The following is a 25,946-nucleotide window of genomic DNA, read 5'->3' on the forward strand; positions in this document are numbered from 1 at the left end:
GTACTAGAGTTCCATGGACTTCCACAGAGATGGTCTTCATTCCTTTGTACAGCTGCACAGACCTGCATTGTGTGGATGCATCATGGTTTAGTCAGCCAATCCTGTTGTAAGGACATGTGGGGTTGAACGAACATTTATTGCGTGACTTACATTGTGCCAGGCACTGAGGATAAGTAAATGGTCTCAGGCCTCAGAAAACTTTGTCCGTAGCAGGGGAGACCTCTGCAACACAAGTACTTTGCTCATGAGTGAGTGAGAGCCCCCGGAACAGGGAAGGCAGGCTCCCCCGTGGGAGGGATGCAGTAACTTTTCTGTGGATTGGCATCTTGTTAGTACACGGCCCTTAGTGTGGGAGAATCCCCGTGAGAAGAAATGATTTGTAATGCTTGCAATTGCTTAGAAAATCATGAGTGCTTCCATTTGGTCAGAAAAGGCAAGGCCAAGTGAGAGAGGAAGAGGAGTCCAAACCACAAAAATCCCCCGAAAAGAGGAAAGGCAAGTTAACAATACAGAAGCTGTGGTTTAATAAGCGCTAACACTTGTATAGAATTTACCCCTGTCTAGGGAGTGCTAAGCAGTTTACATATATATTTAACTACTTTATTTCCCATAACAAGCCTAAGAAGTAGGGACTATTACTCCTCACTTTTTATAAATTAAGGCATAGAGAGGTCACACAGTGAGGGAGAAAGGGAGCAAGGAGGGAATCGCAGGTAGGACACGTGGAAGCGGCGCCCTCTCCAAGGCGGGACTGGAGTATACCCGCCACAACCACTCCCTGGAGAGGAGAACCTACTCGCGACACCTCCCTCCTTACACACACCCCCACATCCCGCCGGGCTTTCTCTGGACTTGGGGACTCGGAGGCTGGAGGAATCCCAAAGCCAGGAGGCAACCTGCGGGGTGCATGGCGTTTGCTGCGCCCGCCCAGCAGCGCGTCCAAGCGGCGGCAGCCCCCCAACCCTCACCCTCTACCCCTACCCTCTACGGCTACCAAGCCGGCTCTCCGACCCCTCCCGGTGTCCGACGCCTGTCTAGCCGTGCTCCCGCCCACGCCTTGGCTCCTTTGCCAACCCAGACTCCTCCTGTGTAGCTTCAAATAAGAAACTATATAAAATCACGGGCAAACTTCCAAGACTGTCCAGGTACTGTAACCGGCCCCTGGGTCATCTGGACACAATTTCACCCTCAGAGAACCCACAGCAGGAGGACAAGCCATGCCGACGCAGTAGGAGACCCACTCGGACAAAGGAGTCGCACGGAGCCATGGCACTCTTCCCCATTCAAAACCGCACCAAAACCTTTTTGCAGGGCAAAGCTGCTCCCCGGGTCTCCGGCGGCTGCAGGCGCCGCCTGCCGTCCAGACCCAGCACCACGCGCAGCTGCCCGCGGGCACGTGGCGCCCACCCCCGGCGGAGCTGCCCCGAAACAGGCTTCGTGGCCCAGACCACCCGGCTTAAGTCTGGGAGGACGGCGCGGGAGTCAGACGCGTTTCCACCTTGGGACAGGACCAAGGCTCTCGTCCTCCCAAAGCCAATCGGCGTTCACTTCAAAGAACTAATTGCAAAAATGGGACTAATTTTACGTAAAAACCAGCCGTCACTTGTGAAGAATTTTAGCTCACTATTAACTAAGAAAACAGGAACAATGTTCTGACAATTTTGATGATAATAAGAAAACACAAAAACTCCAGTTCCTATGAAACCGAAAGCTTATATGATATGGATCCTCTGAGTTCACGTCAGACGGGTAATGTGCCAACGTCGTAACAAGGTTTAGTGGGAGGCACAAGTCACACAAAAGCGTGAAGACCCAATCATCACACTTATGAACTACAAAAGGATCGAAAAAAGAAAATGGCTAAGGATCCTCGGATATGATCCACTTACTTCTGAGATAGGGTGACAAGTATAGTCCACATGTATCAGTATTGACACACAAAATCCTGTATGTATTTAAAGTATCACTGAGAGTTTGGGATTTTTCTCTTGTTTCTACCTAGTAAGTGGAAACAGAAACAAAATTAGCGAGCGGATTATTCTCTATGCAAATTTTTGCCATAGCTCCACCCTTTAATAAATTCTGAATCGTTATTGCTTTACGACAGTAGGTCGTGAAATGGCGAATCGTTGACGCAGTATTAGCGGAAGCTATGCTTGTGCTTTGCGGCAACGACGTTAGCTAGGTCCGTATCCTGATAGGCTCAGAGTGTGTAGGAAGCACTTAGGTAGCAGTAGTGGTTTTCGTATCATGTTTTAGGGGTCGTTCCTTAAACTTGTTTTGTTTTGTTCTGAGGCTTCAGGTAGGCAAGAATAATTTCTCTACCTCGCTGTTGGGAGTCTGAGATTGTGTTACTACTCCCAGAGAAGTCCCTTTCCCTTTCCCGCATCTTTCCTTTATGCACACCTTACTCTTAGGCTGGTTAGACTCGCCCTCCTTTCGCCTAGATGTGTCGCCGTTTCAGTTGCTTTTAGTCCTGCTCTTTGGGAGAAGTCCAGCGTCCAGTGATCTTTCCTGCCCTCGTTAGCGGATCCCCTCCCGCCGTCACTTGCAGCAGTCAGGAATGGAGCCTGACAGCTCTCCGGAGTCCCCATCGCCGGAGGGCTCTTCCTCGCCTGGAGAGTGCCCTTCTTCCGCCCTCGGACCGGCCTTCTCCCAGATTTTGCACCATCTTACCAGCCAGGGGCCCCGGCGGAGCGAGGCCAGAAATGCAGCTCTTCAAGACCTCAGTGTTCTCGTAGAAGCCACAGAGTGCGATAAGTTATTTGAGGGGAATGGCGCGTCGCTCGGTGGAACGCCCGAGATGCTGGGGAAGGTGGCGAAAGCCCTGGAGAAGTATGCAGCCCCAACCAAGGAGCAGGAACGTGGAGGGGATGGTTTCTCTGCAGTGGCAGAGAAGGCGGCGGCCGTTGGGTTACTGTTTATGAAGCTGTTGAGGAAAGTTGAGTCTGCCAAGAATTCTTTGGTTTGCTTTTCATGGAAGACAGTCCTACGACGTTTGGCTGGACCCATCTATATTTTTGCCGTCACACACAACCTGGAGCAACCATGGACCAGGCCAGCATCTCAGGACGTTGCTGGAGAGGTGCTCGTCTTGTTGCTTCAAGTTGCTGAGTGTGGTTCTGTGGCAGGATTTCTCCACGGAGAAAATGAAGACGAGAAAGGGAGGTTTACTATGATAATGGGGCTTCTCAAGCCCGATTTGAATAAGTGAGTAACCCTGCCACCGATTTGAGATCAGCCCGTTTTAGATTGCTGGAGCTCAAAGGAACCTTGGTTTCTTCATCAGTAAGATGGAAGTATTTATTATAATAGCAGATCTCTTAAGGCCAAGAAAGGTTGTGACTTGCTGTAAACGGCATAACTAGATAGTGGTAAATTTGACAGGAGCACCCAGGTCTTCAGACTCCGTTTTCTACGGCTCTTTCCAGTCGTCAGGACGACTGCCCTGGAAACTGGCAGTTCTGTCTCATTTATGTAGACTTAACTTTCTAAAGCTGGGTGGGGATGGGAGTTTGGAGAGGATTGAAACTTACGGTTTGAACTTAAACTTAGGGATGTTGAAACTCACCGCTAGTAGATAGGGATAGTTGTTAGATACGGAAGCAGTGTTTGTGATGAAAATAAAACCTTTATCTTTTTCGGGATGAAAATGAAAGCTTTAGATTGTTATTAGATGAAGTATTCTTTGTGAGTTTTCACTCGTATGTTAGTATTTGTGATGAGGGACATTTGATTCAACCAAAAGGTCTTTGAAATTTGGTCCTGTCCCAAACCTCCACGAAGACATTTGGCTCATGCCAACCCATCTACCTAATCCCATGTGTCATGACCAGTAAGACTATCCAGTCAAGAAGGGTTGTTATTGGCAATACAGTCACAATTATTGGAACAAGAAAACATGATAATATTTTATGTGTTAATCCTGTAAACCAGGAGTATAAATAAATGTTACAGGCCCTTAGAACCCAGGGACATTTCCTAAACATGGACATTGTTGACAGGACCAAATGTCAAGGACCATTTATTGGGATCAAATGTGCTTATAGATGTTTTGGACAGGACCAGATTTCAAGGACCTTTTGGCGTAGACTGATTATCTCCATGGATGTTTCTGATAGGACCAAATGCCCTGCAAAAGTACCTGTCACACTGTAGTAATATTAAAAAAAAAAAAGTGCACATAACTTATTTTACTAGCAGCTTGGAACTAAAAGGTTTAGTTTTGAGGCCGATGGTGCCTCCTTTTATTGCTTCTGAGTAAGGCCAGGTCAGATTCTCTTCAGATCCTCTCTCTGAACCTCAGTTTTATTATTTGTAATATATAGGTAATATTTAGGTAAAGATAACTTTACCTGTTGCAGTTGTTTTGAAGATTAGTTGAGTAATTTGTGTACACTAATAAGCTACGAATACTGTTCAAATATTGGTTCATTTGTTCCCTTATAATAATGATAGTGTGAAGACATTTCTATTACTCATCTCTCCCTTCTCAAAACAATGATAATAAATAGTAATAATATGAAGACATTTCTATTACCCATGTCTCCCTTCTCAGCATACCTTCACTATGACCACCTCCACCATCACCGCAGATCCTTTACATTGCTGGGGTTATGAATCACTACTTCTCATTGGATAAGCTTTACATCCAGAGCTCTGGGGGAGTATTAAATGTATTTAGTGTAACATCTGTAAGTTATTTGGATCCAAATCTTAAAATGTATGTTGTAATATCAGGAGTTACCTTATGTGGGATGTATTTTTTCCAAAGACAAGGAAATACTGTGTTTAGCTGAATTTTCCTTGCTAGTTACCACCATGTCACTTTATTTAATTTGGTTTCACATTCCTGTAGGGAATCCTGGAAGAATAACCCTGCCACCAAACATGTTTTCTCATGGACTCTGCAACAGGTCACTCGACCCTGGCTGAACCAACATCTAGAAAGGATACTTCCCCCATCATTGCTCATCTCAGATGACTATCAGACTGAGAACAAAGTCCTGGGTGTACACTGCCTCCATCACATTGTGCTTAACGTGGTAAACAACCTCTGCTCTATCATCTGTATTGATGGGGTAGACTGAGTCATATGGCTGTGTCCCATTCATGATATTCCCATTTTATTATTGCCTATGTTTAATATGTTTTATGAACTGGCTTTCTATTAATGCTGTCAGATAACTACAGTCACTTATTTATTTATATTTTTTCTCTTTATATTTATTCCATCTGCCAACCTAGTAAAAGTTATATCACATAGGTAATATATGTATAAAAAACATGGGCTATTATTATGCACATAAAACATAGGCCATTGCCAAACTGAATAGCCAGGCTTTGATTAATTAACAGTTGACTTTCAAGGAACAAAAAAATCAAACTGAGAGGGATTATACCCAAATGTGCAATCTATTACTTGAGGAAGTTTGCTTGTTTCTTAAACTGTGTATCATAGAGCTTTTAAAATATATATAGAAGTAGAGAGGGGTACAATAAATTTCATATGGCCATAACTCAATTTTTAAAATTATCCACATTGGCCACCGTTGGCTAACTTTCCTTTGATTTGGGTCATTTGTTTGATTGCAGCCTGCTGCTGATTTGCTCCAGTATAACAGGGCCCAGGTCCTGTACCACGCCCTTTACAACCATCTGTACACACCGGAGCACCAACTCATTCAGGTAATCACAAGATCTGTGGATAACTGGCAGTCTGAATTTTCAAATCTGAGAACAAGGTGGCACTACATGAATAAGAATAGTTGAGATGTTGTCTTCTTGGAGAGTGCGGATGCTAACTAGAAGCCATTGCCAAGCTGAAAATGGTGGTAAGCAATGACTAATGAAAATACCTCAATACCAAGCAAGCATCCACGTTCTTGAGGAGCCACAGAAAAGCCAGTGTTTTGCCTTCACCTGGGTCCGTTACATATCACTTGGAGGCAGCTTTATGTCAGAAAAAGTTCTATTTTTAAGTGCCCTTCCTTCTGTGCTTCTTTATTATCAACACACATTAAAACCTTGTATGTTGGATATGTTAGTGTCATTTACTCTTTCATCCAATAGACACTGAGGACCTACTGTGTGCCAGTAACCATTGTAGGTTCCAACAGTGAATGAATCATACAAGGTTTCTGGCTTTAAGAAGCCCTTTGGGAGATACTTATGTAAATATATGGATATTTATACATAGGTCTACAGTACAGAGTGATACATCTGTTAAAAGAGGTTTGTGTGAAGTGCAGTGGTTGTCCAGCAATAGGGAACTCACCAGGTTTGGTGGTGGTGGGTGGTTTTAGGGGGAATCCAGAGGAGGTGGTATTTACTTATGAAGGATAAATACAAGTTCCTTAGGAGGGGGGAACAATATTCTCAAGACACAAGAAACAAGTTATATAAAATTAGAGGTAGAAATAACCATGTTTCTTATTTTATGACTACCCACCCATAACCCCTCACCTTGCCACCTTTTTAAAAATACTGTTTTAGGCATTGAGAATCCAGGTACTAACAGAAAGGTTAGGACTCTTGAAATTGTGTTTAAGAAGAAAAAAACACTACCAAATACAAGAAAACCAGAGCCCAGGAGAGCTAGAAGGGATTGCCTAGACAAACTGAAACTTCAGACAGGGTGGTTCAATTGGATACAAATGAGGACCACCTTACATTCTCTTTAGGAGCAGTTTTAAGTACAGGTTTGGTAATGTGTAAGCACATTGCTTGGATTTAGTAATTCAGTGACAATAGACTCAGACTCTTAAAATTGGGGTTAAAGTCCCAGCTCTGTCTTTTTCCCATTTTACAGCTTAGAGCACAGTGGGGAGAAGGTATTAACTTATTTGAGACTGTCAGATGGCGATAATGTAAAAAAAAAAAAAAAGAATATAAATATGCACTTACTGTATTACTAGTATGTTGGAATTCTATGACAGGGCCCCCAAAAATAGGTGAATAAAGTTGCTAGAAACCTCAGTGAGTGCTGTGAAGGCAAACGGATGACGGTAGTTCTTTCCGTTACTTTCTCCTAGGCTGTGCTGCTCTGTCTGTTGGACTTATTTCCGGTCCTAGAGAAAGCCCTGCGCTGGAAGGGAGATGCCGCTCGACCCACCACACACTGTGATGAGGTCCTGCAGCTGATCCTGACCCACATGGAGCCAGAGCACCGCATTCTCTTACGCAGGACCTATGCAAGAAACCTTCCAGCTTTTGTGAAGAGGCGAGTGCCCGGGCTGCTGGTCTGGCCAGATTCCTTGGCTTCATCTCTACAGTATCACGGTTTCTCTTTTGTTTGTAGATTGGGGATCCTAGCTGTCCGGCACTTGAAGAGGCTGGAGCGAGTCATCCTTGGTTATCTGGAGGTTTATGATGGGCCGGAGGAGGAGGCTAGATTGAAGATGCTGGAAACCCTGAAACTTCTCGTGCAGTATACTTGGCCAAGGTATGCCAGCCAGCCAGTGTGTGGTAAGCAGGGCAAAACCAAGAGTTCTCTTCAGAACTGTCCCAGATGTACATGCAGTACAAGGTATTAAGGCCATGCCATGTATTTGAATACTTCCCATTTTACACGCCTGTTGAATTTTGAACTGAGAAAATGGCATTTGAAAGATAAAATACACCCACTGTTGTTTCAGGTGTCTGTCTCTATAGATGAATAATGAACATTAAATTTTAAAAGGCCATTTAGAAGTTCCGTATACGAGACATGCCTAAATTTGTTCCTCCCAATGTGTTTTACATCTGGTTGAGACCAGAGCACTTCATACCACATGACTGAACAGTGATCAGGAGAGTATTAATTGAGGATGTGCGTGCTTAGAAAGCATTCCAACTCTGAAGAATAGTGGACTAAAATAGAAGGAATAGGTGGATAAGTGAAACCAAATCAAGTTAATGCTGTCAGGCTTTTAGACAGCAGAGACCAGCATTCCAAGAAGGGACGGACAAGCAAATGTAGGGTTAGGTTAGATGAGTGTGCTGCCCTCTAGGGGACAGGGCCTGGGAAACAGCAGGTGATGTACTGGATGGCGACACGTGGAAGGCTAAGCAGTACCGATCACAGCAAACCGCTTAGTAATTCTCAGATCAAGGTAGGGGATGTAAGCTTTTGTTATAGTTCTGTCCAGAAGTACAGTTTACTTCACTTATTTTCACACTACAAGTTAAAATTACTTTCCAGTTTCCACGAAGGCTTTTTAGTTTTTATTGTGGTTAAAAAAGGTACTGTTTTAAAACACAGTTCAGTGGCATTAAGTACATCCCCAATTTTGTGCAACCATCACTACTACTCACTTCTAGAACTTTTTGTTTTAATCAAGAACCTTTTTAAAAACCTAGTAATAATATGGGGCGCAACTGTTGGTAAGCTGGATCTGGAATTAAATGACAGAAAATGCAAATTGACGCTTAAGTCCCAGAAGCCACATTTATTTCCCTCATGCGATTTTTGACTTCCTGGCCTGAGACTCCTTAAAAGTTAAAGGATTATGGGCCAGTTCCTATTCTCTGGCCAAAAGTGTAGGGGAAATCCCAGGTTTCCCCTTTCCGGAGCGGCTGTTTCCTTACAGAGAGGAACCAGGCTTCAGGAGGGAAACAGGTTTTCCTAGGCAGGCCAATGTGTGTTATCAGGGCAGTATGTTGAGAAAAGTAATGGGGCTTGAAGCTAAATCTGGAGTCTGGCCTCTAGTTCTGCTTCCAGCACTGTGTTCTCACATATTTGACCTCAGTTCCTTCATTTGTGAAATGAGGGCTTTACACTAGTTGATCTTTGAAGACTCCATTTTAACACCCAGAGATTTAGAATATGAACATCTTTCTTCTTGATTCCAGAGTTCCCTGTAGACTTGTGGTCCTACTGAAGGCTCTCTTGAAACTGGTATGTGATGTGGCAAGGGATCGAAGCCTTACACCTGAGCCTGTTAAGAGCGCCCTGTTAGAGGAGGCCACAGCCTGCCTGATTCTCCTGGACCACTGCTCTCTGGGACAAGTGAAGGTAAGGGACAGTCTGCAACTTGGTTTCAGTTAGGCCTCATTATCCTTGAGAGATTCAGACAATTGATTGTAATTTATTACTCACCTGCCTGTCCAAGTCTGTAAATGAAAGTGGAGGGGTGAGGTTCCACCTTGGGAACTCTCTAGCCTTCAACAGAATTTGAGCACAGGTATTCAGAACCGTACAGACCAAAAGGCAGGGTTAGAAAATATCTCTGGTGCTAGGACAAAGAATGGGCAAAAAGATCATGAGCAAGAGTTTAAGTTCTGTTCCTCTCATTCAATTTTTTTAAAAAAGGTGAAATAATGGGCTATTAGCCACCAAGAAATAAAAATATAGGTAGAGTAATTCAGATCCCAGAAATGTTTCCCATTTTTCAGGGGAAACTGCTTTTCCATATTCTCATTTATCTGCATGGGAATTCTTTGGTTTCATATTCCACAAAAGTTAATTTCTCAAAGCCATTAACATATAATAGCTATGTGCATGTTTCTATGTTTCATAAACTATTGCCTCACTTCTTACTCCATTTAGAAATCTTCAATTGCAAAGATGTAAGGCAGCCATTAAAAATTCATACCCTGAAAATATTGATAGTCTAATTTGTTGTTTTATTAGTCTGTTTGGATTAAACTTCACGTTGGCGCTTTGATCTCAGGCAAGTCTCAAAGCCTAGATCCAATCTAATTCGCCTTGGCTGGTATTAAGCTGCTTCTTCAACGTCCAGCAGGACATTGCCAAGTGTGCCAACAGTTTTTACAGTTACACTTGTTCTGTGAATTGCCCCCTTAGTGTCATCCATTTTTTCCTTTTTTGAGCATGGTACCAAGAAAAAAGAACCAAGGTGAAAGGGAAGAAAATAACAAAAATCAAAGTCTTGTCTGGTTTCATGTTTCAGGGTCTCCTGGCCAAAATTCTCCAAAGCTGTGACGACAGCAAGGTGGTGAACTGTATCAGAAAAGTGCAGCAGGTTTCTGAAGGTGCACCCCACAATGGAAGTTAAGATTTGTATTATTTTCCTAAAGAGGAGAGGACTTTCTTCCTATGTAAATGGAACTATTTAAGGAAAAAAGTATTTTTATACTGGACATTATTCTTTAGATCTTCTTTTTCCTTCTTTCCTTTTATTCCAATAGAATTATGGAAAGAACAAGAAAAACTGAAGTCTGGACATTTCTGAATTAAAGTTGGGGGCAGTCACCAAGGGTGGGCATTTAAAATTTAGAAGTATTTACAGCCACAAACTCACGTTAAGCTTCTTGGGCACAAAGTGTCCCTTCAACACATGCCAAAGCTACAAAAATACTCTGTTTACAACTTTTCATCCACTCTCTCCCAAATTTCTTGCCCCACAGAAGTGGTATAAATATAAAAAAAAACAAACATTGTGTTGAATACAACATAAAGAATAAGAGCTGGAGGTGTGTATGTGGTGAGGATAAAGTTCAAAATGTTCAGTTCTGTTATATAAATCATGAATGAATGGAAATCACGTGGCTTTGGCCTTGGCCACTGGCTCTGTCTCCTGCTCATACTCTATTTCCACATACGCTCGCTTTCTCAGCAAAGGCCCTTTCACGGGTGTTTTGCCTTTGCGTTTGGCGTCACGGGCCTTTTCTTCTTCCTCACTGGAGGACTTATCATCCTGATCTTCATCGCTGCCAGCATCCAGTTTATCCATTTCCTAGCGTGGGGAGGGAAAACATTAAGAGAAGTTGCTACATTCATTCCCCAAATTCCACTGTCATCTCTACTTAGAACAAACCAGAGAACTTGTCCGGCCCCCTGCGTTTGGAAAGCCGCCCTTTGCCCATCGGTCTCACCTCAAAATCACTTATGTCACTCTCATCCACCTCATCGTCTTCCACAAACTCTCTTTTTCCCACGTCCTAAAGTAAAACATAATTGTGAACTTCAAAATATATCATGAACATTCATCTTAGACATCCAGTTTATTCTTTGATACATACGTAAGTACTTAACACAACCAGAATGAGAATCTACTTATTAGGCAACTAAAATCTACCTGTTCCCAAGTTTAATACTTCTGAAATCAGTAGGTAAGATTTACAAACAATTCTTTATACGTTCAAGTAAAATTATTAATTTCAAATAATCAAAAAATAGTTTTAGGTAAAGTATGCCTCTGTACCTATGTGAGTATACTGTATGATTAAATACCTGCTTGCCAAATCTACCCTTTTCCTAAAAACACTTATCACTCAAGTACCTCTATGTTAACAGTAAGATTAAATCCTGGTAAATTTCTGTCAGTTCCTTAATGGTCCACTCTACCAGCTGATGAGGATTCTTCACTTGTCATCTTGCCAGAAAGAATGTCAGCGTGCTCACCAGTAAGATTAAAACTGTCAGTGCACGGACCCTGGAGAGCACCACAGCCACTGCTGAACCAGAATTAGTCTCACGACAGAAAAGTCGGATCAGTGATTACTTTTGGTTAGGGGACTGAAAAGGACATCCTGTCTCTTAATTACATTAAAATAAATCTAGTCCTATAGGTTACTGCTTGACAAAGCAAAAACACAGACAAGGCTTACTTCCTCCTCATCGTCTTCATCTTTTTCCTCCGCATCTGAAGAGTCACTCTCTGCCTCCTGCTGTTCCAGGGCCTTGTCGAAGGCATGAATGGGGAAGTTGTAGATGTCGCCATACTGAAGAACATAAACAGATTGGCTTTTACCATATTTGCATCCCACACTTGGAAGTCCACTGTCTGACAAGCATGTAATTTTTTTCTCAGTGAAATGAGAATACTCAATTTGATGAGTAATGTTTTTATACTGTCATCAAGGGTAGAGCTGGCAGTGTCTTTAAAAAGCCCATTTTAACATTAAAATAATCAAACTGGTAAATTCAATGAAGGATGGAAGCAGATCACTTAAAACAGAGTAGTCTATAAAGCCCTTGGATTAGAACAAGTGTAATTTTCCTGACAAAGGGGGAAATAATATGGAAAAAGGAATTTTTATTCATGTTTCTATGTCATTTTAAAAAGAGAATAAAAGTTAATTTTGAAGAATCTTAAAAAAGGAGAATAGGCAGGAGGATAAAAATTGTATGGCTTTTACAAAGAGATCTGGGGCTGTGAGTCTGGGAACAGGATTGGGAGAAATGGCAAAAGGGAAAGGTCTCATACTAACTGGAGTATCAAGGACAACCAAAGCATTCTATGTGCTTGCACCAATGAACTTCAGTGAAGAAGCCAGGGCATATATTATCCCAGGAATAAAATCAAGGTGAACATCTAGCATGTTGAAAAATAAAACCCATTTCCCACTATTTCCACATTTCCTAGTACCACCTAAAAAATGAAATTTCTACCCCAAGTTCTAGCTCTCTCACCGTATCTTGTTTAAGTCTCTCCAGCAATTCCTTTTCAATGGCATTGTCCAACTGAGCAGCTATTAATGCCTTTTCCTGTAAGAGAGCAAAACCCATTTACTTCATTAGTACTCATTTTTCAGCCTGTACAAGAAACTATCAAAGGCTTTATCAGAAAGATGTAATCACTTTTCCCAGTTGCTATTATGGGGCTTCTTTTTTTACACACACAAAAAAGATTTCTTTATTTTTAGAGAGAGGGGAAGGGAGGGACAAAGAGAAAGGAAGAAACACTGATTGGTTGCCTCTCGCACGCCCCCAACCAGGGATCTGGCTCACAACCCAGGCCTGTGCCCTGACCAGGAATCTAACCTGCGACCTTTTGGTTCTCAGGAGGACGCCCAACCCACTGAACCACACCAAACAGGGCATTACAGGGGCTTCTGTCTCTCCAACCAGACATACTTCTTCTTTACCTCAAATCTTCTTAGGAATCTTTCAATTAAAAAACTTTCTAGAATTTCATATATAGCCCTCTAAATTCTAACAACGCTTTTGGTAGATATACAAAGCAGGTAGGTCTACATACATTTAAGTGTCTTAGAAAATTAGCAACCTGAAGCAGACAAAGGGAACAGAGAACTTCACTCATTTACATTTTCTAAAGCCGTGTTAGATCCCATGTGATAGAAAAACAGGTTTAAAAAAATCTCTTCCTTCAATGATCTCTCATAGGAAATGATACGTGGTGCATCAACCTGTTACCACCCACAATCGAGACATAAAAATCTAACTTCAATCTACCTTTCTAGCCTAAGATTGTATATTAACTTGATAGTAAAATCACAGAGGATTTCAAAGTTTACATCCTGAAGCTATGTTAGAATGATGAACAGTGTGGTAAGTCACAGTGCAGGAAGACTGGGGCACATGGGTCAGTTAAGTCTCTTGTGATGTTCTGTATTATTCTCTAAAGAGGGTGCCTGCACCTCAAGAGTAAGCCACTAATATGAGAAAGAAAGTATTCAAAACAAGTGTTCCTTTTTATGCGTACTGACATTGGTGCCTTGACTCGGTCCATAAAGCAAAGAATTGTGTGTCAAATACAGTGAACAAGATATTCTGAGGGAAAAATACTGCACAAAGGGTTTGAAAGTGATGATCTCACTCCTTTATTCCGATTGGTTACGTGGATTTACAGACTGTTTGCAGTAAGATAAGGAGTAGTTATGAAGGTATGCTGATTACTTAATGGTTTGGTACCTAAAAAAAGTTGTAGAGCACTGGCCAGGAAACTCAATTATAGCATTGTCCTGATATACCAAAGTTGCAGGTTTGATCCCTGGTCAAGGCACAAATACGAATCAACAAATGAATGCATGAATAGGTGGAAGAACAAATCGATGTCTCTCTCTCTAAAATCAGTAAGTTAGGAAAAAAGAAGTTGTAGAACTTAAAGATGGCGGTCAGTAGTATGTAACATAGCAGGAGTTTTAAAAAGTAAATACACAAATTAAAAAAAAAAACTCATCTGTTCTTACAAGAGAAAGAGAATATGCTACCAGTGATTTTAAAAGAAAAAAAAAGTTCTGTGGATAAAACATCTTGAAAACGATTCCATTTGTATGTGTCAGTGCTGAAAACATCTTCTATAGAAATTTCAATCATAACTTTAAAAATTTAAAGATATTAATTTTCCAACCCATTTAAAAATCTTCCAAATCCACATTTTCCAGAGGGCTTTAAAATTATTTCTTAGAAATAGAAAATTTTAATTTATTCTGCAAGGTTTGCATTAACACCTGTTTTAATAATTGGTGGCAGAGAATGAAAAAAAAGAGCAAGTACTTAATGCAAACAATCCACAATGCACTTCTCTAAGTACCCCTGACATACCTATCAATTATGAGCCCTTAAAGACAATTTATACTCAGCTACGAACCAGACCAGCACAATTACTTATACCTATAAGTCAAAGTATACATGTATATAACATTTTTAAGTGATATACTGGAGAGTGTATGCTCAAAATTTTATTCATGGGGTGAGTGATCAAAAAGTTTTTAGACCAGTGATAAAATAGATTTGAGATACAGAACTCTGTGATTAATGGAAGCAAAAGCATCACAATTACTGTACTTTGCTGTGTATAATGTGCACTTTTTTGCCCAAATTTTTTAGGGAAAAGTAAGTTTGTGCATTATATACATGGGCATAATGATTACATACCATGTGTATAACCATCCCATGTAAAATGCACACAAAAACGTGGGTGCGCCTTCTACACAGCAAAATACGGCATTCAAGTTTTTCTTGACAGGATATCACAAGTGATCAGGTACATGTCTACTGCTAGAAGGGAGGTAAGCAAATCAAATACCTAAAATGAATGAATATTTGAACTTGCCAGGAAAAGCTAATTCCTGGGTCTTGAAAAGTGTAAGAAGGTTCAGCTTGAGTGAAAAACCAGCAAGGCAGAGGAGCAGGCTGCTCTCTGCAACAAAGGCTGGTGTTTCCGGACTAGATTTTCCATGAATAGCCCACCATTAACATCACTATTCAACTCCGGTCCTAAAGCTGCCTAGGTTACTTCAAAGAAATAGATAATTCCAATCAGTTCCTTAAATTCCATCTAATGTGAAGGAACAGTCTTATATTTCACTGCGTAACTACTAGTGTATTTGATTAGAATGCTCAAACCCTGCTGAGGGTAAAATATAATATGGGCAACATAACAAAATTCTGAAACATTTGACTTCAAGAATTTTAGACCAGGAGTTGTGGATCTCTAAGGTATTCTACTTGTCCTCCATTACATATATCCTCAAAGCACCCACATTGTAACCTGCCCTGAAAGTCATAATCTTAATATGGAATATCAGCGATTTTATGCAACTAATATTGTTATCCATTAGTGAACCATTATCCAGGGCCTCAAGAGTTCATAGACAATAGTGACTACATCTTTTTCGTGAGCCCTACCCTCAGTGAAAATAAAGATGCTATGAATATCAAACAGTAAGTTACCTCTCTTCTTTTTTCCCTCCGCTCCACCTTTTTACTCAAAGGAACAAGTTTCTTCCTAGGGGAAACAAAGCATGTTATCAGGAAACCCAAATACATATGCTATGTGTTTCTTTAAAAAAATGAGAAGGAAAAAAGGATTGGAATTCATTTTGTAGGGTTCAGCTCAGTTCAGCAAATTTTCTAGATAAATGTAGTGCTATAAAAAAAAAAAATCAGACATTTTTACATATACTTTATTGTGGCTGCTTTTGTTTGCTTTACGCATTCTGAGACTCCAGAGGACATTCTCTATGCTAACAATGCTTCAGTGAACTAAGAAAAGGGAATTTTCCGTAGAAGACTGACTTCTTTAGTATCCTCCACAGGTCACAATTCAATTAAGTATGGATTTCAAATTACTTTTAAAAATTAGTTTTCATTGAATTCAGAGTTAAGTCCTTCCATTCCTGGTTATTCACATTTTTTAGGTCGTTTTTAAATCCCTAATTTTAAGACTGCCTCGGGGAGCTATAAACAAAATTTTCTCAAGCTGATTTTCAGAGAGGGTGGGGACAATCAAGTTGTATTATATATACTGTTTTTAAAATCCTGCAAAATCAAAGGGCACACCTTTCATCTGAAGTAAAGTTTCTTCTTAGCACCTCACAAAAGAGTCCCCAAAGTTGAATCTGATAGAAAGCATTACTAGCGGTTTCATAATCTCTCAATTTTATAACATGATTCATAAGGAAATAGATTTAGAAAGAAAGGAAGAAAGAAAGAATCTGAATACTTACTGTCGTTTCAGTGTAAGTTTTCGGATTCTAATTAGGTACTGGGTGATCTTGGTGAATCTCTGCTTACACTTGTGTCGAATGAAACGGGGCCAGTAAATCAGATTTTCATCTATTTGCTCCAGTGCTTTCTCATAGTTTTTATGAAGACGGACCTATCAAACAGAGAAAGAAACCTTGAAGGGCGAGGGTAAATGATTAGGTCTCCACTGTTAACAATACTACGGACCTAATGAGGACGGCTTCAAAGGTTCAATCTAAATATAGTCAAGGAAGAGAGGAAAACATGGCATTTTGCTCTTGATTAATGGGTATTGTAATTTTATGTTACACGCCTTACCCGTTCCCAAAGACGCCTAGGAAAAGCTGCTCTTTCTATAACCTTCATATACAAGTAGCACTGTCCTGCAGGATAAAGTAAATATCTTTAATATTATTGGGAGGGACCTAAGAATATCCTCTGAAAAGCTGTTGAGTAGTTCTCCTGGAATCTGAAAGCGGGGGGCATTACCTTTCTCTTCTTTGATAGTAGCATACTGACTGTTTGCCAAGGGACACGATGACCGATTACACAGTCCAGTCAGACTATATTCATTTCTGCAAAAGCCCTGGGTCTTGGTTCTAGAATGAGAGGAACAGCAAGCATTTTTAAGATGGATTACCAAGAGGGCACCTAAAGGAATATTTGTCCAAGTTCCAAATCTAGACTCACCTTATTTTGAAGGAACAAAATTGCCTGTTTCCCAGCGTATCCCAGATAACCTGCAGGACAAAATATAAACCCATTTCAGTTGCTCAGACCCAACAGGTGGCACATGAGCCCAAGAGGCAATGCTTGAGGGCAGTGCCCTGCTTTACTGAGGAAAGGCGTCTCTAACAAACGAGAGGAGGAAGAAGCGCTTTGTAAAAGTCTGACTTCTTTTCTACACAAACGACAGATTTTTATAGAAAAGTAAATACAAATTAGCAATGACCATAACCCCATTCCTCAGAAATACAATTTCATTAGTATTTATAAATATTTTCAAGTTTTTCTATAAGTGTGTACATTCCAAGAACTAGTATGCCTACATGTATGTTTTCAACAAAATGAGGTCATATTATGTATTTTGTAACTTTCCCTTTCTACTTAAAATGTTCACTATCCATTGTAAAAAGATGCACAGTACTAGACTATTTGGATATATGTACCAGAATTTTATCTCACTGAGGGCAAGGGAAATCACCTATGCTATCCTCCACAAACGGCTTCTTTATTCATTCATCATTTATTGCACACTTAATTAATGTGAGGCACTGACACACAGGAGGCACTCACGCATTTGTTGAATGAAGGCAGGCAGAGTCCTTAAAGAATGTCATCTGTCTAGGTAGGCAGGGAGAAAGATACATACAAAGAGCAGTCTAAGTACAAAGAGGCCTGTAAGAGTATGAGAGCCGCTGAGTGCTTAAAGGAAAAAGCATAAACGTAAAAGAATGGAACAACATTTCTGCAATTTTACAGGATGTGTTTGGCAGGGGATGTTAGGGAACAGGTCAGAGGAAATGAAACTGGAAAAGGAGCTCAGTCTGGTTGGTGGCTTTAAATATCACCGCTAAACTGATGACTCCTAAATTGTTATTTCTTGGTCAAATTTCTCACCTGAGCACCAGACTTGTATTTACACCCAGCCGCCTCCTTGGCACCTACACTTGGCTGTCTAATAGGCATCATATACATTAACACGTCGAAATAGAGTTCTCAATTCCACGCCTCTCAAAAGAATACTGGGCTCCTTCTCCAGTCGTTCCCGCCTCCAGAATAAAACCACCACTGAACTAGTTGTTCAAATCCAAAAATCCCTGATTTGTCCTTTTTCTTTTTCATTTACCCCATCACCAAGTCGTCAATTAAAATGATAAATCATCTCAAATTTATCCATTTCCTTTCATATCCACCATGACTACCTTAGTTGAAGCTACTTTTATTATATTCTACTTTCCTTGTGTTCACTCTTGCTCTCCTTCAAAAACCTTTCACACAACTACAGACCTTCCTCACATGTAAATCACATGTCACTTCCCACTGAATCCCCTAAAACCCTGACAGGACCCCACATGACCTCGGTGTCCTTGGAATATATCCCTCCTCTCCAACCTCCAGATCTTGGTACTTTACTTTCCTACTACCTAGACTGACTGCTTTCCTTCCTCTCCTTGGGGGCAGTTCATTCTCATTCTTTTGATCTCAGCTCGATCGTCTTCCATTCAGAGAAACCTTCCCTGATCAGGTGGTCTGTCCTAATTACTCTCCATCACCTCTGATCTTTCTTTCTAATATTATTATACAGTGCAATTGCTTTTATTTGTTCACTTGTTCACTGTCTCTCCCACCAGAGTGTCCAGGAGAGCAGGTCTTTTGTCTGGCTTATTGACAACCCAATCTCTAGTAATTACTACAACGCACGCAACAGAGTAAGCACTTAAATGTTTCTCCTACAGGTTATTAAATGAATAAATCTAGGATGCTTCTAAAATTATGATCTCGGCACAAAGTGGGACAAATGTAAAGAAAAATCTAAACAGAGGAAAAGCAGACTGAAAGTTGTGTGCGTATGGATGAAAAGGAGACTTAATTTGTCGTCTAAACTTGGCCGTATCTCCCTCCAGCCCCCAACCCCACCTCCACGTCCCCAAAGACCACACGCAGAGTCCGTCACGGCTAGTCACCAGGGACTGGATAAGCCGGCCCCCTGGACCAAGGTGGCGGGTTTTAGGCCCCTTAATCCGTTGGAGGCCCAGGGTAGACACGTGAGAGCTCCAGGCAACCAAAACCGGGGTTCTGGAAGCCTTGCTTTATGAGCCACATGAGGCAAATGGGCCGCCTGAGCACGCGGCTGAGTCCCCATGAGAGCGAGACAACCTGCATAAACCCCGAGTGGCACAGCAACGGGAGACTCACATCATCGGACTGCATGGTGTCGGCATTCCAGCGTGCGAACCTAGATCCCGGAAGCAGCCATGCTTCTTCCGGCAAATCACTTCCGGAACGCTTAGTCTCACCTATCGCGAGAGCTCCGATTTTTCAGACTTGCACACAGCGCCGCCTGGCGGCCTAACTTATGCGCACGCTTTTACGTCCCCCACTACGTCAGGAGCGACAGCGGTGGCCCGCTCACAGCGTTGGTCTTGTCCCGGGCGCACCTAGAAACTGCAAACGTGGCCGACGGTCCGGTGCAACCTCGCGCAGCAGTCGGCCGTCTCTGGAACGCGGAGGCGGACAGCTCCCGGCTCTCCCTAGTCCAACGCGCAGTTTATGACCGCGCAGGCCACCGGGCCTTCTGCCGCCCGACACTGCTCTCGGCAAAGGCGCGGAGTACCCCCTTAGTGCTCACCGTCAATGTTGCGTTGTGTTTACTCCTTCGTCCAATACGTGGATTTCAACCTCGGTTCTCTTTAGAGACTCTCCCTCCCGCGCTTACCTATCCCTACCTCACCTCGCAGACACTCGTGTTTTGGGGCAGCTTTGGGTCCTGACTTTTGAAATTCATGGGTCAGATAATATTTCACATTTTTTGTTAAGGAATAACTTTACCCCCAGCTTTTTCATTTTGGCAGCGGAAAGAAAACCCTTTACGAGTTCATACTGTTTTACAAAAGAAAGGCCTTTTAATACCAAGGATAAGGAAAGCATAATCTCAGAATAAGAATGAGCCCTTACTTTGCCTACCGGATAAAATAATTAATTGTATCATAAATAATATAATTTTGCTGCATGCAGGAGAAAACTGAAGTAGAACCACCCTCTTTCAAAACGTTGTTTTAGCACTGGTTTTTGGAGACATTATCAAAACAAAGCAACTGCCATCTACTAAATACCTTTGGGCAAGTCACTTAACCTTTAATCAAACTTTTTCATTTGAATAACGGGGGTATGTGAGGACTAGAGTTATGTTAAATGCATAGTTTACATTGATTCATAACAAATCATGATTGTTCTCATTAGCCTCGGGCCCTAGACAAGGCTAGTTTTGAGACCAAGGTAAAGTCATGCATACACAAGCCTTTCCATGTCAGAAAAATCAAATTTAAAACAATGTGGAAGAAATAGAAAGCTGGACAGTCACCGCCTGAACCACACCACTTTCCCTGAATTGTTTCAAGGAGGGGAAGTGCAGCATTTTTTCAGTCTGATTGGGGGTAATAACTCTTTCCCTGCTCACCACCAACAGGTGAGTCCTGTGACTAATCCCTTTTTTTTTTTTTTTTTTTAATTTGAGGTATAACCGACACGCAACAGGGGTGTCCAACCCATGGCCCACAGGCCCCTTGCGGACCAGGATGGCTATGAATGTGGCCCAACACAAAGTCATAATTTTACTTAAAACATTAAGAAATTTTTCTGTGATTACATTTCACAATATATTTAATGTGTGGCCCAAGACAGCTCCTCTTCTTCCAGTGTGGCCCAGAGACGCCAAAAGGTTGGACATACAACTTTATATTAGTTTCAGGGGTATAGCAGGAGTCAATATTTGCATTATTACAAAAGGTTTGCCACAGTAAGTCTAGCTAACATCCATTGCCAGACATAGTTATTCATAATTTTTTTCTTATGAGAACTTTTAAGATTTACTCTCTTAGCACCTTGAAATATACAATACAATATTAACTGTAGTCACCATGCTGTACATTATATTTCCATGATTTATTTATTCTATAGCTAGAAATTTGTACCTTTTGACCTCTTCCCCCATTTTGCGCTTGCCCCATCTCTTCTCTCTTTGTTGGCTCTTTGTTCTTTGTTGTTGTTTTTTAGATTCCACAAGTAACTGAGATCATCTGGTATTTGTCTCCCTCTGTGTGACATACCGCTTAGTATAATGCCCCCGAGCTCCATCCATGTTGTCACAGATGGCAAGATGTCATTATTTTTTTATGGCTGAGTAATATTCCATTTGCTTTATTCATTCATTCAAAGAAGCTTGGAGGCCCAGAAGCATTTTTATAATTAGAACAATTTTAGTCCTTTCTAGTTAAGTGGGGAGGACTTCCACCACGTACAGTTTTAAAACCTTTGTGATCTTTCTGTAGGGAATCTCAGTTCATTCCGCTGGACAAAAACAATTTTTTTCCAGAAAAACTTCTCTTCAGCCTTAATGTTGGCCACTTTGGGTGTATCATGCTGCTAGCTATGAAAAGACATCTTTATGATTACTACTGGCTCTTTCGTATGGCTGAAAAGGTTTACTAGGTAACTTCCTAACTCTTTTAGAGGACTTACCTAAGGATCTTCCAGCCTCACCTTGAGGATCTCCTACTTGTTGGGGAGACTGGAGATAAGAACCAGTTTTATTTTCCAATCTGCTAAATTTTGATTCCTTTATATTCCCCCTAATTCCTCCCAATAAAGTGGTCTTTTCTTCCTCCTTGAACTGATTTCTTTCTCTCAATACCTTATAATATGAGCTAAAAGGTGCAAACTGACACTTTTAGCATTCTGCCTAGAAATTATTTTATCCAGATGCACAAGTTCATGTGCTATGTTTTATATCTTCCAAATTACTATAGGTGATACTTCTATGAAATGTTTCACTACTACCTAAGATGTGTCATATTTTTATCTGGTTTGCTATAGCAGCTCTCAATCTGCTTTTTCAGTCCTTGCCTACTACCTGGTTCCAAGGCCAGTGCTACATGTTGTAGATTTTTTAAATTAATTCATTTTTTCACAGAAGCAGCCCAGTTCCAATACTAATTTCCGTATCATTAGCTATTGCTGTGTAACACACCTCTCTGAAACTCAGTGGTTAAGAAAATAAGCATTTATAATTGTTCATGTCTTTACAAGTCAACTGGGGAGTTCTGCCGACCTCCGCCAGACTGGGCTGGTCAGGCCTGGGCTTGCTTGCCCGTCTGTGGTCAGCTGGGAGGGTGGCTGTCGGCTCACTTGTCTAGGGTGGCCTCACATATTTTACAATTGAGTGACTATTGGCTGGAGCAATAGGAGTGTCTCTCCGGGTGTTTTGCTCATTGTGCATCATGGGATTGGTCCATTGTTATACAGCAGGATTCCAATAAAAGCCGTGGAAGCTCGCAAGGCCTCTTGAGACCTAAGCTCAGGACTCACACCCTATCACTTCATGGTGACCAAAGCAAGTCACAAAGGCAGCCTGGATTCAGGGGTAAGGGAACAAACTCCACGTCCTAATGTGGAGCTTCAAAGACACCATTGTAAAAGGAGTAGATACAGAGGCGGATGGAAAATTAGCACCATTTCTATAATCAATGTATATAATTTGAGCAACTACTTATCATACAGTTTGGGGTTTTGTTTTTAACTAAATCCCTTTGTTGAATCATAGGTTATCAGCTGGGGGACACTTAGGAATTATCAGGTCCTATCTGATCTTGTGCATATAAGGAATTTTACAACATCCACAGTAAGTAGCCATTCTGTTCCTGATTAAAAAAAAAAATTCTAGTGTCAGAGAAACTATTATTCTTGCTTTCTGTCTTCACACGTGTAATCAGACAAATGTACATCAACACATGGAGCAATTCCTTCTCAGGGAGACCCAGAAACTGTCACAATGTCTTCCAAAGTGGTGTACATTTCACATTCCCACCAGCAGTGAATGAGAGCCTCCATCATTCCACCCTTATCAGCATTTGGGGTTGTCTTGTCACAAGTGGGCACAGGTAACCAGGTTCTTGGTGATCGCGGACAAAAAATTGAACCAAACACACAGAGTTTATAGCAGAAAGCGAGAAAAAGCAGATTTATTAAGCCACACAGAACATGGGAGCAGGCCAGCTCTGAGCAGAGTGGAGCAGAGAAGAAAAGAGAAGAGCGGAGCAGCAGCAGCAGCAGCAGCAGCAGCAGCAGGGGCAGCAGGAGCTGGGCAAAGGCTGGACTCAGGGGCTAGAGGACTTGTATTCCTTAGGGTAGGTCTCTCTTTCCTTGATTGGCTACTGGGAAAGGTCCCACAATGCTAATTCATTATAATGAAGCAGGGGTCAGGTAGCATCTTCTGTGCGGGTACATTCCTGATTCACTAGGATTCAATGCTTCTCCAGATGCAGAAACTACCAGACTTAGGACAGGGTCTCCGCCCTTTATCCATGTTCTTTATCTCCTGGGGCACCTCTGGAGTTTCCTCCTTCCTGACTATCTCCTGCCTCATTGTTACATATTTTGACCACTGTAATAGGTGTGTAGTGGCATCTCAGGGTTGTTTTATTATTTTTTTCAGGCTTGTTTTAATTGGCATCTTTTCATGAGCTTATTTGTCATCTTTATATCTTCTTTGGTGGAGTGTCCTGGTCTTTTGCTCATTTTTTAAAATTGGGTTGTTTGCTTCCTTACTGTTGAGTTTTAAGAGTTCTTTGTATGTTTTGGTTAATAGGCCTTTATCAGATGTTTCTTTTGCAAGTGTTTTGTTCCAGTATGTGGCCTTTAGTCTCATTCTCTTGACCTTTATTCCTTTAGTGTCCATGGGGTCAGTAGTGATGGCCTCTCTTTTATATCTGCTATTAGTAATTTGTGTCTTCTCACTGTTTTATGGGTTAGCCTAGCTAAGGGTTTATCAATTTTATTAATTTTTTCAAAGAATGAGCTTTTGGTTTCATTGATTTTTTATAATTCCCTGCTTTCAATTTTATTGATTTCTGCTCTAATTTTTAGTATTTCTTCTCTTCTACTTGCCTTGGGTTTAATTTTGTCCTTTTTCTCTAGTTTCCAACAGTGGAGGCTTCGAATATTGATTTTAGATCTGTCTTCTTTTCTAACATTCAGTGCTATAATTTTCCCTCTAAGTACTGTTTTACTGCATCCCCCAAGTCTTAATAGACTCTATTTTCATTTTTATTTCACCCAAAATATTTTTTGATTTCTTTTGAGAATTCCTCTCTGATTTGTTTAATCTCCAAGTATTTTGGAATATTCTAAAATATTCTCAATATTTGGGGATATTTCTGTTATTGACTTAATTAGTTTAATTCTGTTGTAGTCTGAGTGTATTTTGTATGATGTCTATTTTTTAAAATTTGTTAAGGTGTGTATTATGGTCTAGTGTACCTGCCTTTTAATGTACATATGCGTGTATGTTTATTAGGCAAACACCCAGGAGTGGGATCTGTGGGCCATAAAGCTTGCATCTGTTCAGCTCTGTTAGATACTGGTCTACAGCTTTCCAGAGTGGCTGTAACAATTCCGCTCCAGCCACGAGAGTTCCCTTTGCTCCATCACTTTGCCTTCCTTTGTATTGTAAATTTTAAGATTTGTAGCCATTTTGATGGGTGCTTAGCAGTATAGCATTGTCTTGTTAATTTGCATTTCCCTGGTGACTAAGGAAATTAAGTATCTTTTCTTTACTAGCTCTTCAGATTCCTTCTTGGTGAAGTGCTATGTAAGTCTTTGGCCCCTTCCTGTTTTTCCTTGGATTCTTTTTTATTGCATTGTAGAACTTCTTGATATATTCTGGATGTGAATTCTTTTTTAGATATATATGGGTCCTGGAGTCAGGGCCTCCTCCCGTTTTGAACCGTAGATGGTTTGCTTGCCCTGAGTCCAGTCCCAGCCACTCTAGGGTCTTGAATTACTTCCCTAGCTTTATTACCTCCTGTCTAGATTCGGGCAAAATAATTTTAATTGGGTCACCTGCATTTGGAACTCAGTTTGAAGTCAGTTTAACTTCACCAGTAAACAAAACCCAAGCGATCATCGCGCTCAGTCCACTGAACGCTGGTACTGACTAAAGGCCCCCAGGCCTCTCCTTGGCTTAGGAGGGCCTCCGTTTTCCTTAGCAGGTGACTTTGAACGTGCACGGTCTTAGCTGAGTTTAAGAAACAGAAAGTGTCCTGTGACTTGCTTTACAATAGGGTCTCAGGAGCCTCCCAGGAACTTTGAAGAAGGGTCGTGCTGAAGGGCAGACCATGGAGTCCCCGGGGCCAAGGCCCCACTTGCTTTTAAAGAGGAGGCGTCCGTGAAAACCCGGACCCGGGACTGCTGGGCCTGGATGCGCCGGGAGGTCTCCCGCCTTCCCCAAATCTCCTTTCCGCGTCTTCGCCTGAGCTCCGGGGTTGCAAACAGAAAGTGGAAAACCCGGGCTGCAGTGGGCAGAGCGCGCCTCCTGCACCGCGAAGAGGTGAGTGTGAGCACCCCACTGGGTCGCGCTGGAGTGGTGGCTTGGCGGGGGCAGGGTCTTGGTGCCCAAAACCAAAGAGAGACTTTTCTGGTGCCCTGGGAAGCTGGGACGCCGCCCGCGGGACTCACAGCAGAAGGAGACCTCCTGGTGCCCGGAGGGAGTGTGTGTAAGAGGAAGGCGGAGTTGTGTGCTCAAAAACGAACCACGTCTGTCTTGGGAAACCTTGGGCAGCACTTTGCAGAGACACTGCCTGCGATTTAAACCTAATCTGGCTGCTGAAAAAGCCTGGTGGGAGGCAGGCGACTCGCAGGAGCCCCCGCTGGAGGCCAGAGAGCCCGCAGTTCCCACTCCTGGGAACGAAGGTTTTCTGGTACCGCCCATTCGCCACGCAGGAACTTCCAGCCCCTCCACCGTGTGCTGTGGAATGCTTCCCCCCACGTCCTCCCTGAGAATCACTTGTTGCTAGAATTGTGTGAAGGAGCGATTCTGACTGTCAGGCTGTGCAGGGAGTGTATTGTGCACTTAATACAGAGAAGGCCCAGGGAGAGCCCGCAGAACAGCAGGCTTTGCTTATCTACGTGCGAGCCGTTTCCTGGGTATTTTTGTATGCAATTAGTGCCTCAGAGTTGACCTCATTTTGTGTAAGAGAGAGAAATAACATTAGTGTGATTTTAAAACATT

The 25,946-nt window shown here is 41.9% G+C and overlaps 3 protein-coding genes and 1 non-coding gene across 4 annotated transcripts in view; 2 read left to right on the forward strand and 2 right to left on the reverse strand.

The window, feature by feature from the left end:
- Window positions 1–1,739: 1,739 nt before the first annotated feature.
- LOC129064933 (small nucleolar RNA U13) lies at window positions 1,740–1,844 on the reverse strand. The gene has a single exon (XR_008528544.1). It is a non-coding gene; the product is annotated as a small nucleolar RNA U13 (small nucleolar RNA).
- Window positions 1,845–2,175: 331 nt separating this feature from the next.
- On the forward strand, window positions 2,176–10,108 carry TTI2 (TELO2 interacting protein 2). The gene is made up of 7 exons (XM_054566049.1): window positions 2,176–3,210; window positions 4,859–5,045; window positions 5,596–5,688; window positions 7,035–7,222; window positions 7,301–7,444; window positions 8,833–8,995; window positions 9,894–10,108. Exons 1-7 carry the CDS (start codon window positions 2,564–2,566, stop codon window positions 9,996–9,998), a joined length of 1,527 nt encoding a protein of 508 aa, XP_054422024.1. The 5' UTR covers window positions 2,176–2,563; the 3' UTR covers window positions 9,999–10,108.
- On the reverse strand, window positions 10,087–19,161 carry MAK16 (MAK16 homolog). The gene is made up of 10 exons (XM_054566050.1): window positions 19,079–19,161; window positions 16,850–16,899; window positions 16,649–16,758; window positions 16,478–16,542; window positions 16,141–16,292; window positions 15,365–15,419; window positions 12,359–12,433; window positions 11,554–11,667; window positions 10,819–10,884; window positions 10,087–10,679 (listed from the first exon to the last, which is right to left on the reverse strand). The coding sequence occupies exons 1-10, from the start codon at window positions 19,091–19,093 to the stop codon at window positions 10,485–10,487; spliced, it is 897 nt and encodes a 298-aa protein (XP_054422025.1). The 5' UTR covers window positions 19,094–19,161; the 3' UTR covers window positions 10,087–10,484.
- A 6,007-nt stretch (window positions 19,162–25,168) lies between these two features.
- The window catches only part of FUT10 (fucosyltransferase 10), a 65,325-nt gene continuing 64,547 nt past the window's right edge, over window positions 25,169–25,946 (forward strand). Inside the window, exon 1 of the mRNA XM_054566051.1 lies at window positions 25,169–25,265. The gene's annotated coding sequence lies outside the window, so the exon portion shown is untranslated. The remainder of the gene's footprint in view (window positions 25,266–25,946) is intronic.

The sequence above is a fragment of the Pteronotus mesoamericanus genome, unplaced genomic scaffold (genome assembly GCF_021234165.1).
Source record: "Pteronotus mesoamericanus isolate MK-2021 breed Mesoamerican mustached bat unplaced genomic scaffold, CSHL_Meso_final contig_169, whole genome shotgun sequence".
NCBI lineage: Eukaryota > Metazoa > Chordata > Mammalia > Chiroptera > Mormoopidae > Pteronotus > Pteronotus mesoamericanus.

Coding starts and splice junctions, on each gene's coding strand:
- MAK16 (XM_054566050.1), bottom strand. Junction 16,293..16,477: donor CTAGGCGTCTTTGGGAACGG/GTAAGGCGTGTA, acceptor TCTGTTTGATAG/GTCCGTCTTCATAAAAACTA. Junction 10,680..10,818: donor GTGACATAAGTGATTTTGAG/GTGAGACCGATG, acceptor TCCCCACGCTAG/GAAATGGATAAACTGGATGC.
- TTI2 (XM_054566049.1), top strand. CDS start 2,564: ATGGAGCCTGACAGCTCTCCGGAGTCCCCATCGCCGGAGGGCTCTTCC. Junction 7,223..7,300: donor CTTCCAGCTTTTGTGAAGAG/GCGAGTGCCCGG, acceptor TTTTGTTTGTAG/ATTGGGGATCCTAGCTGTCC. Junction 8,996..9,893: donor GCTCTCTGGGACAAGTGAAG/GTAAGGGACAGT, acceptor TTCATGTTTCAG/GGTCTCCTGGCCAAAATTCT.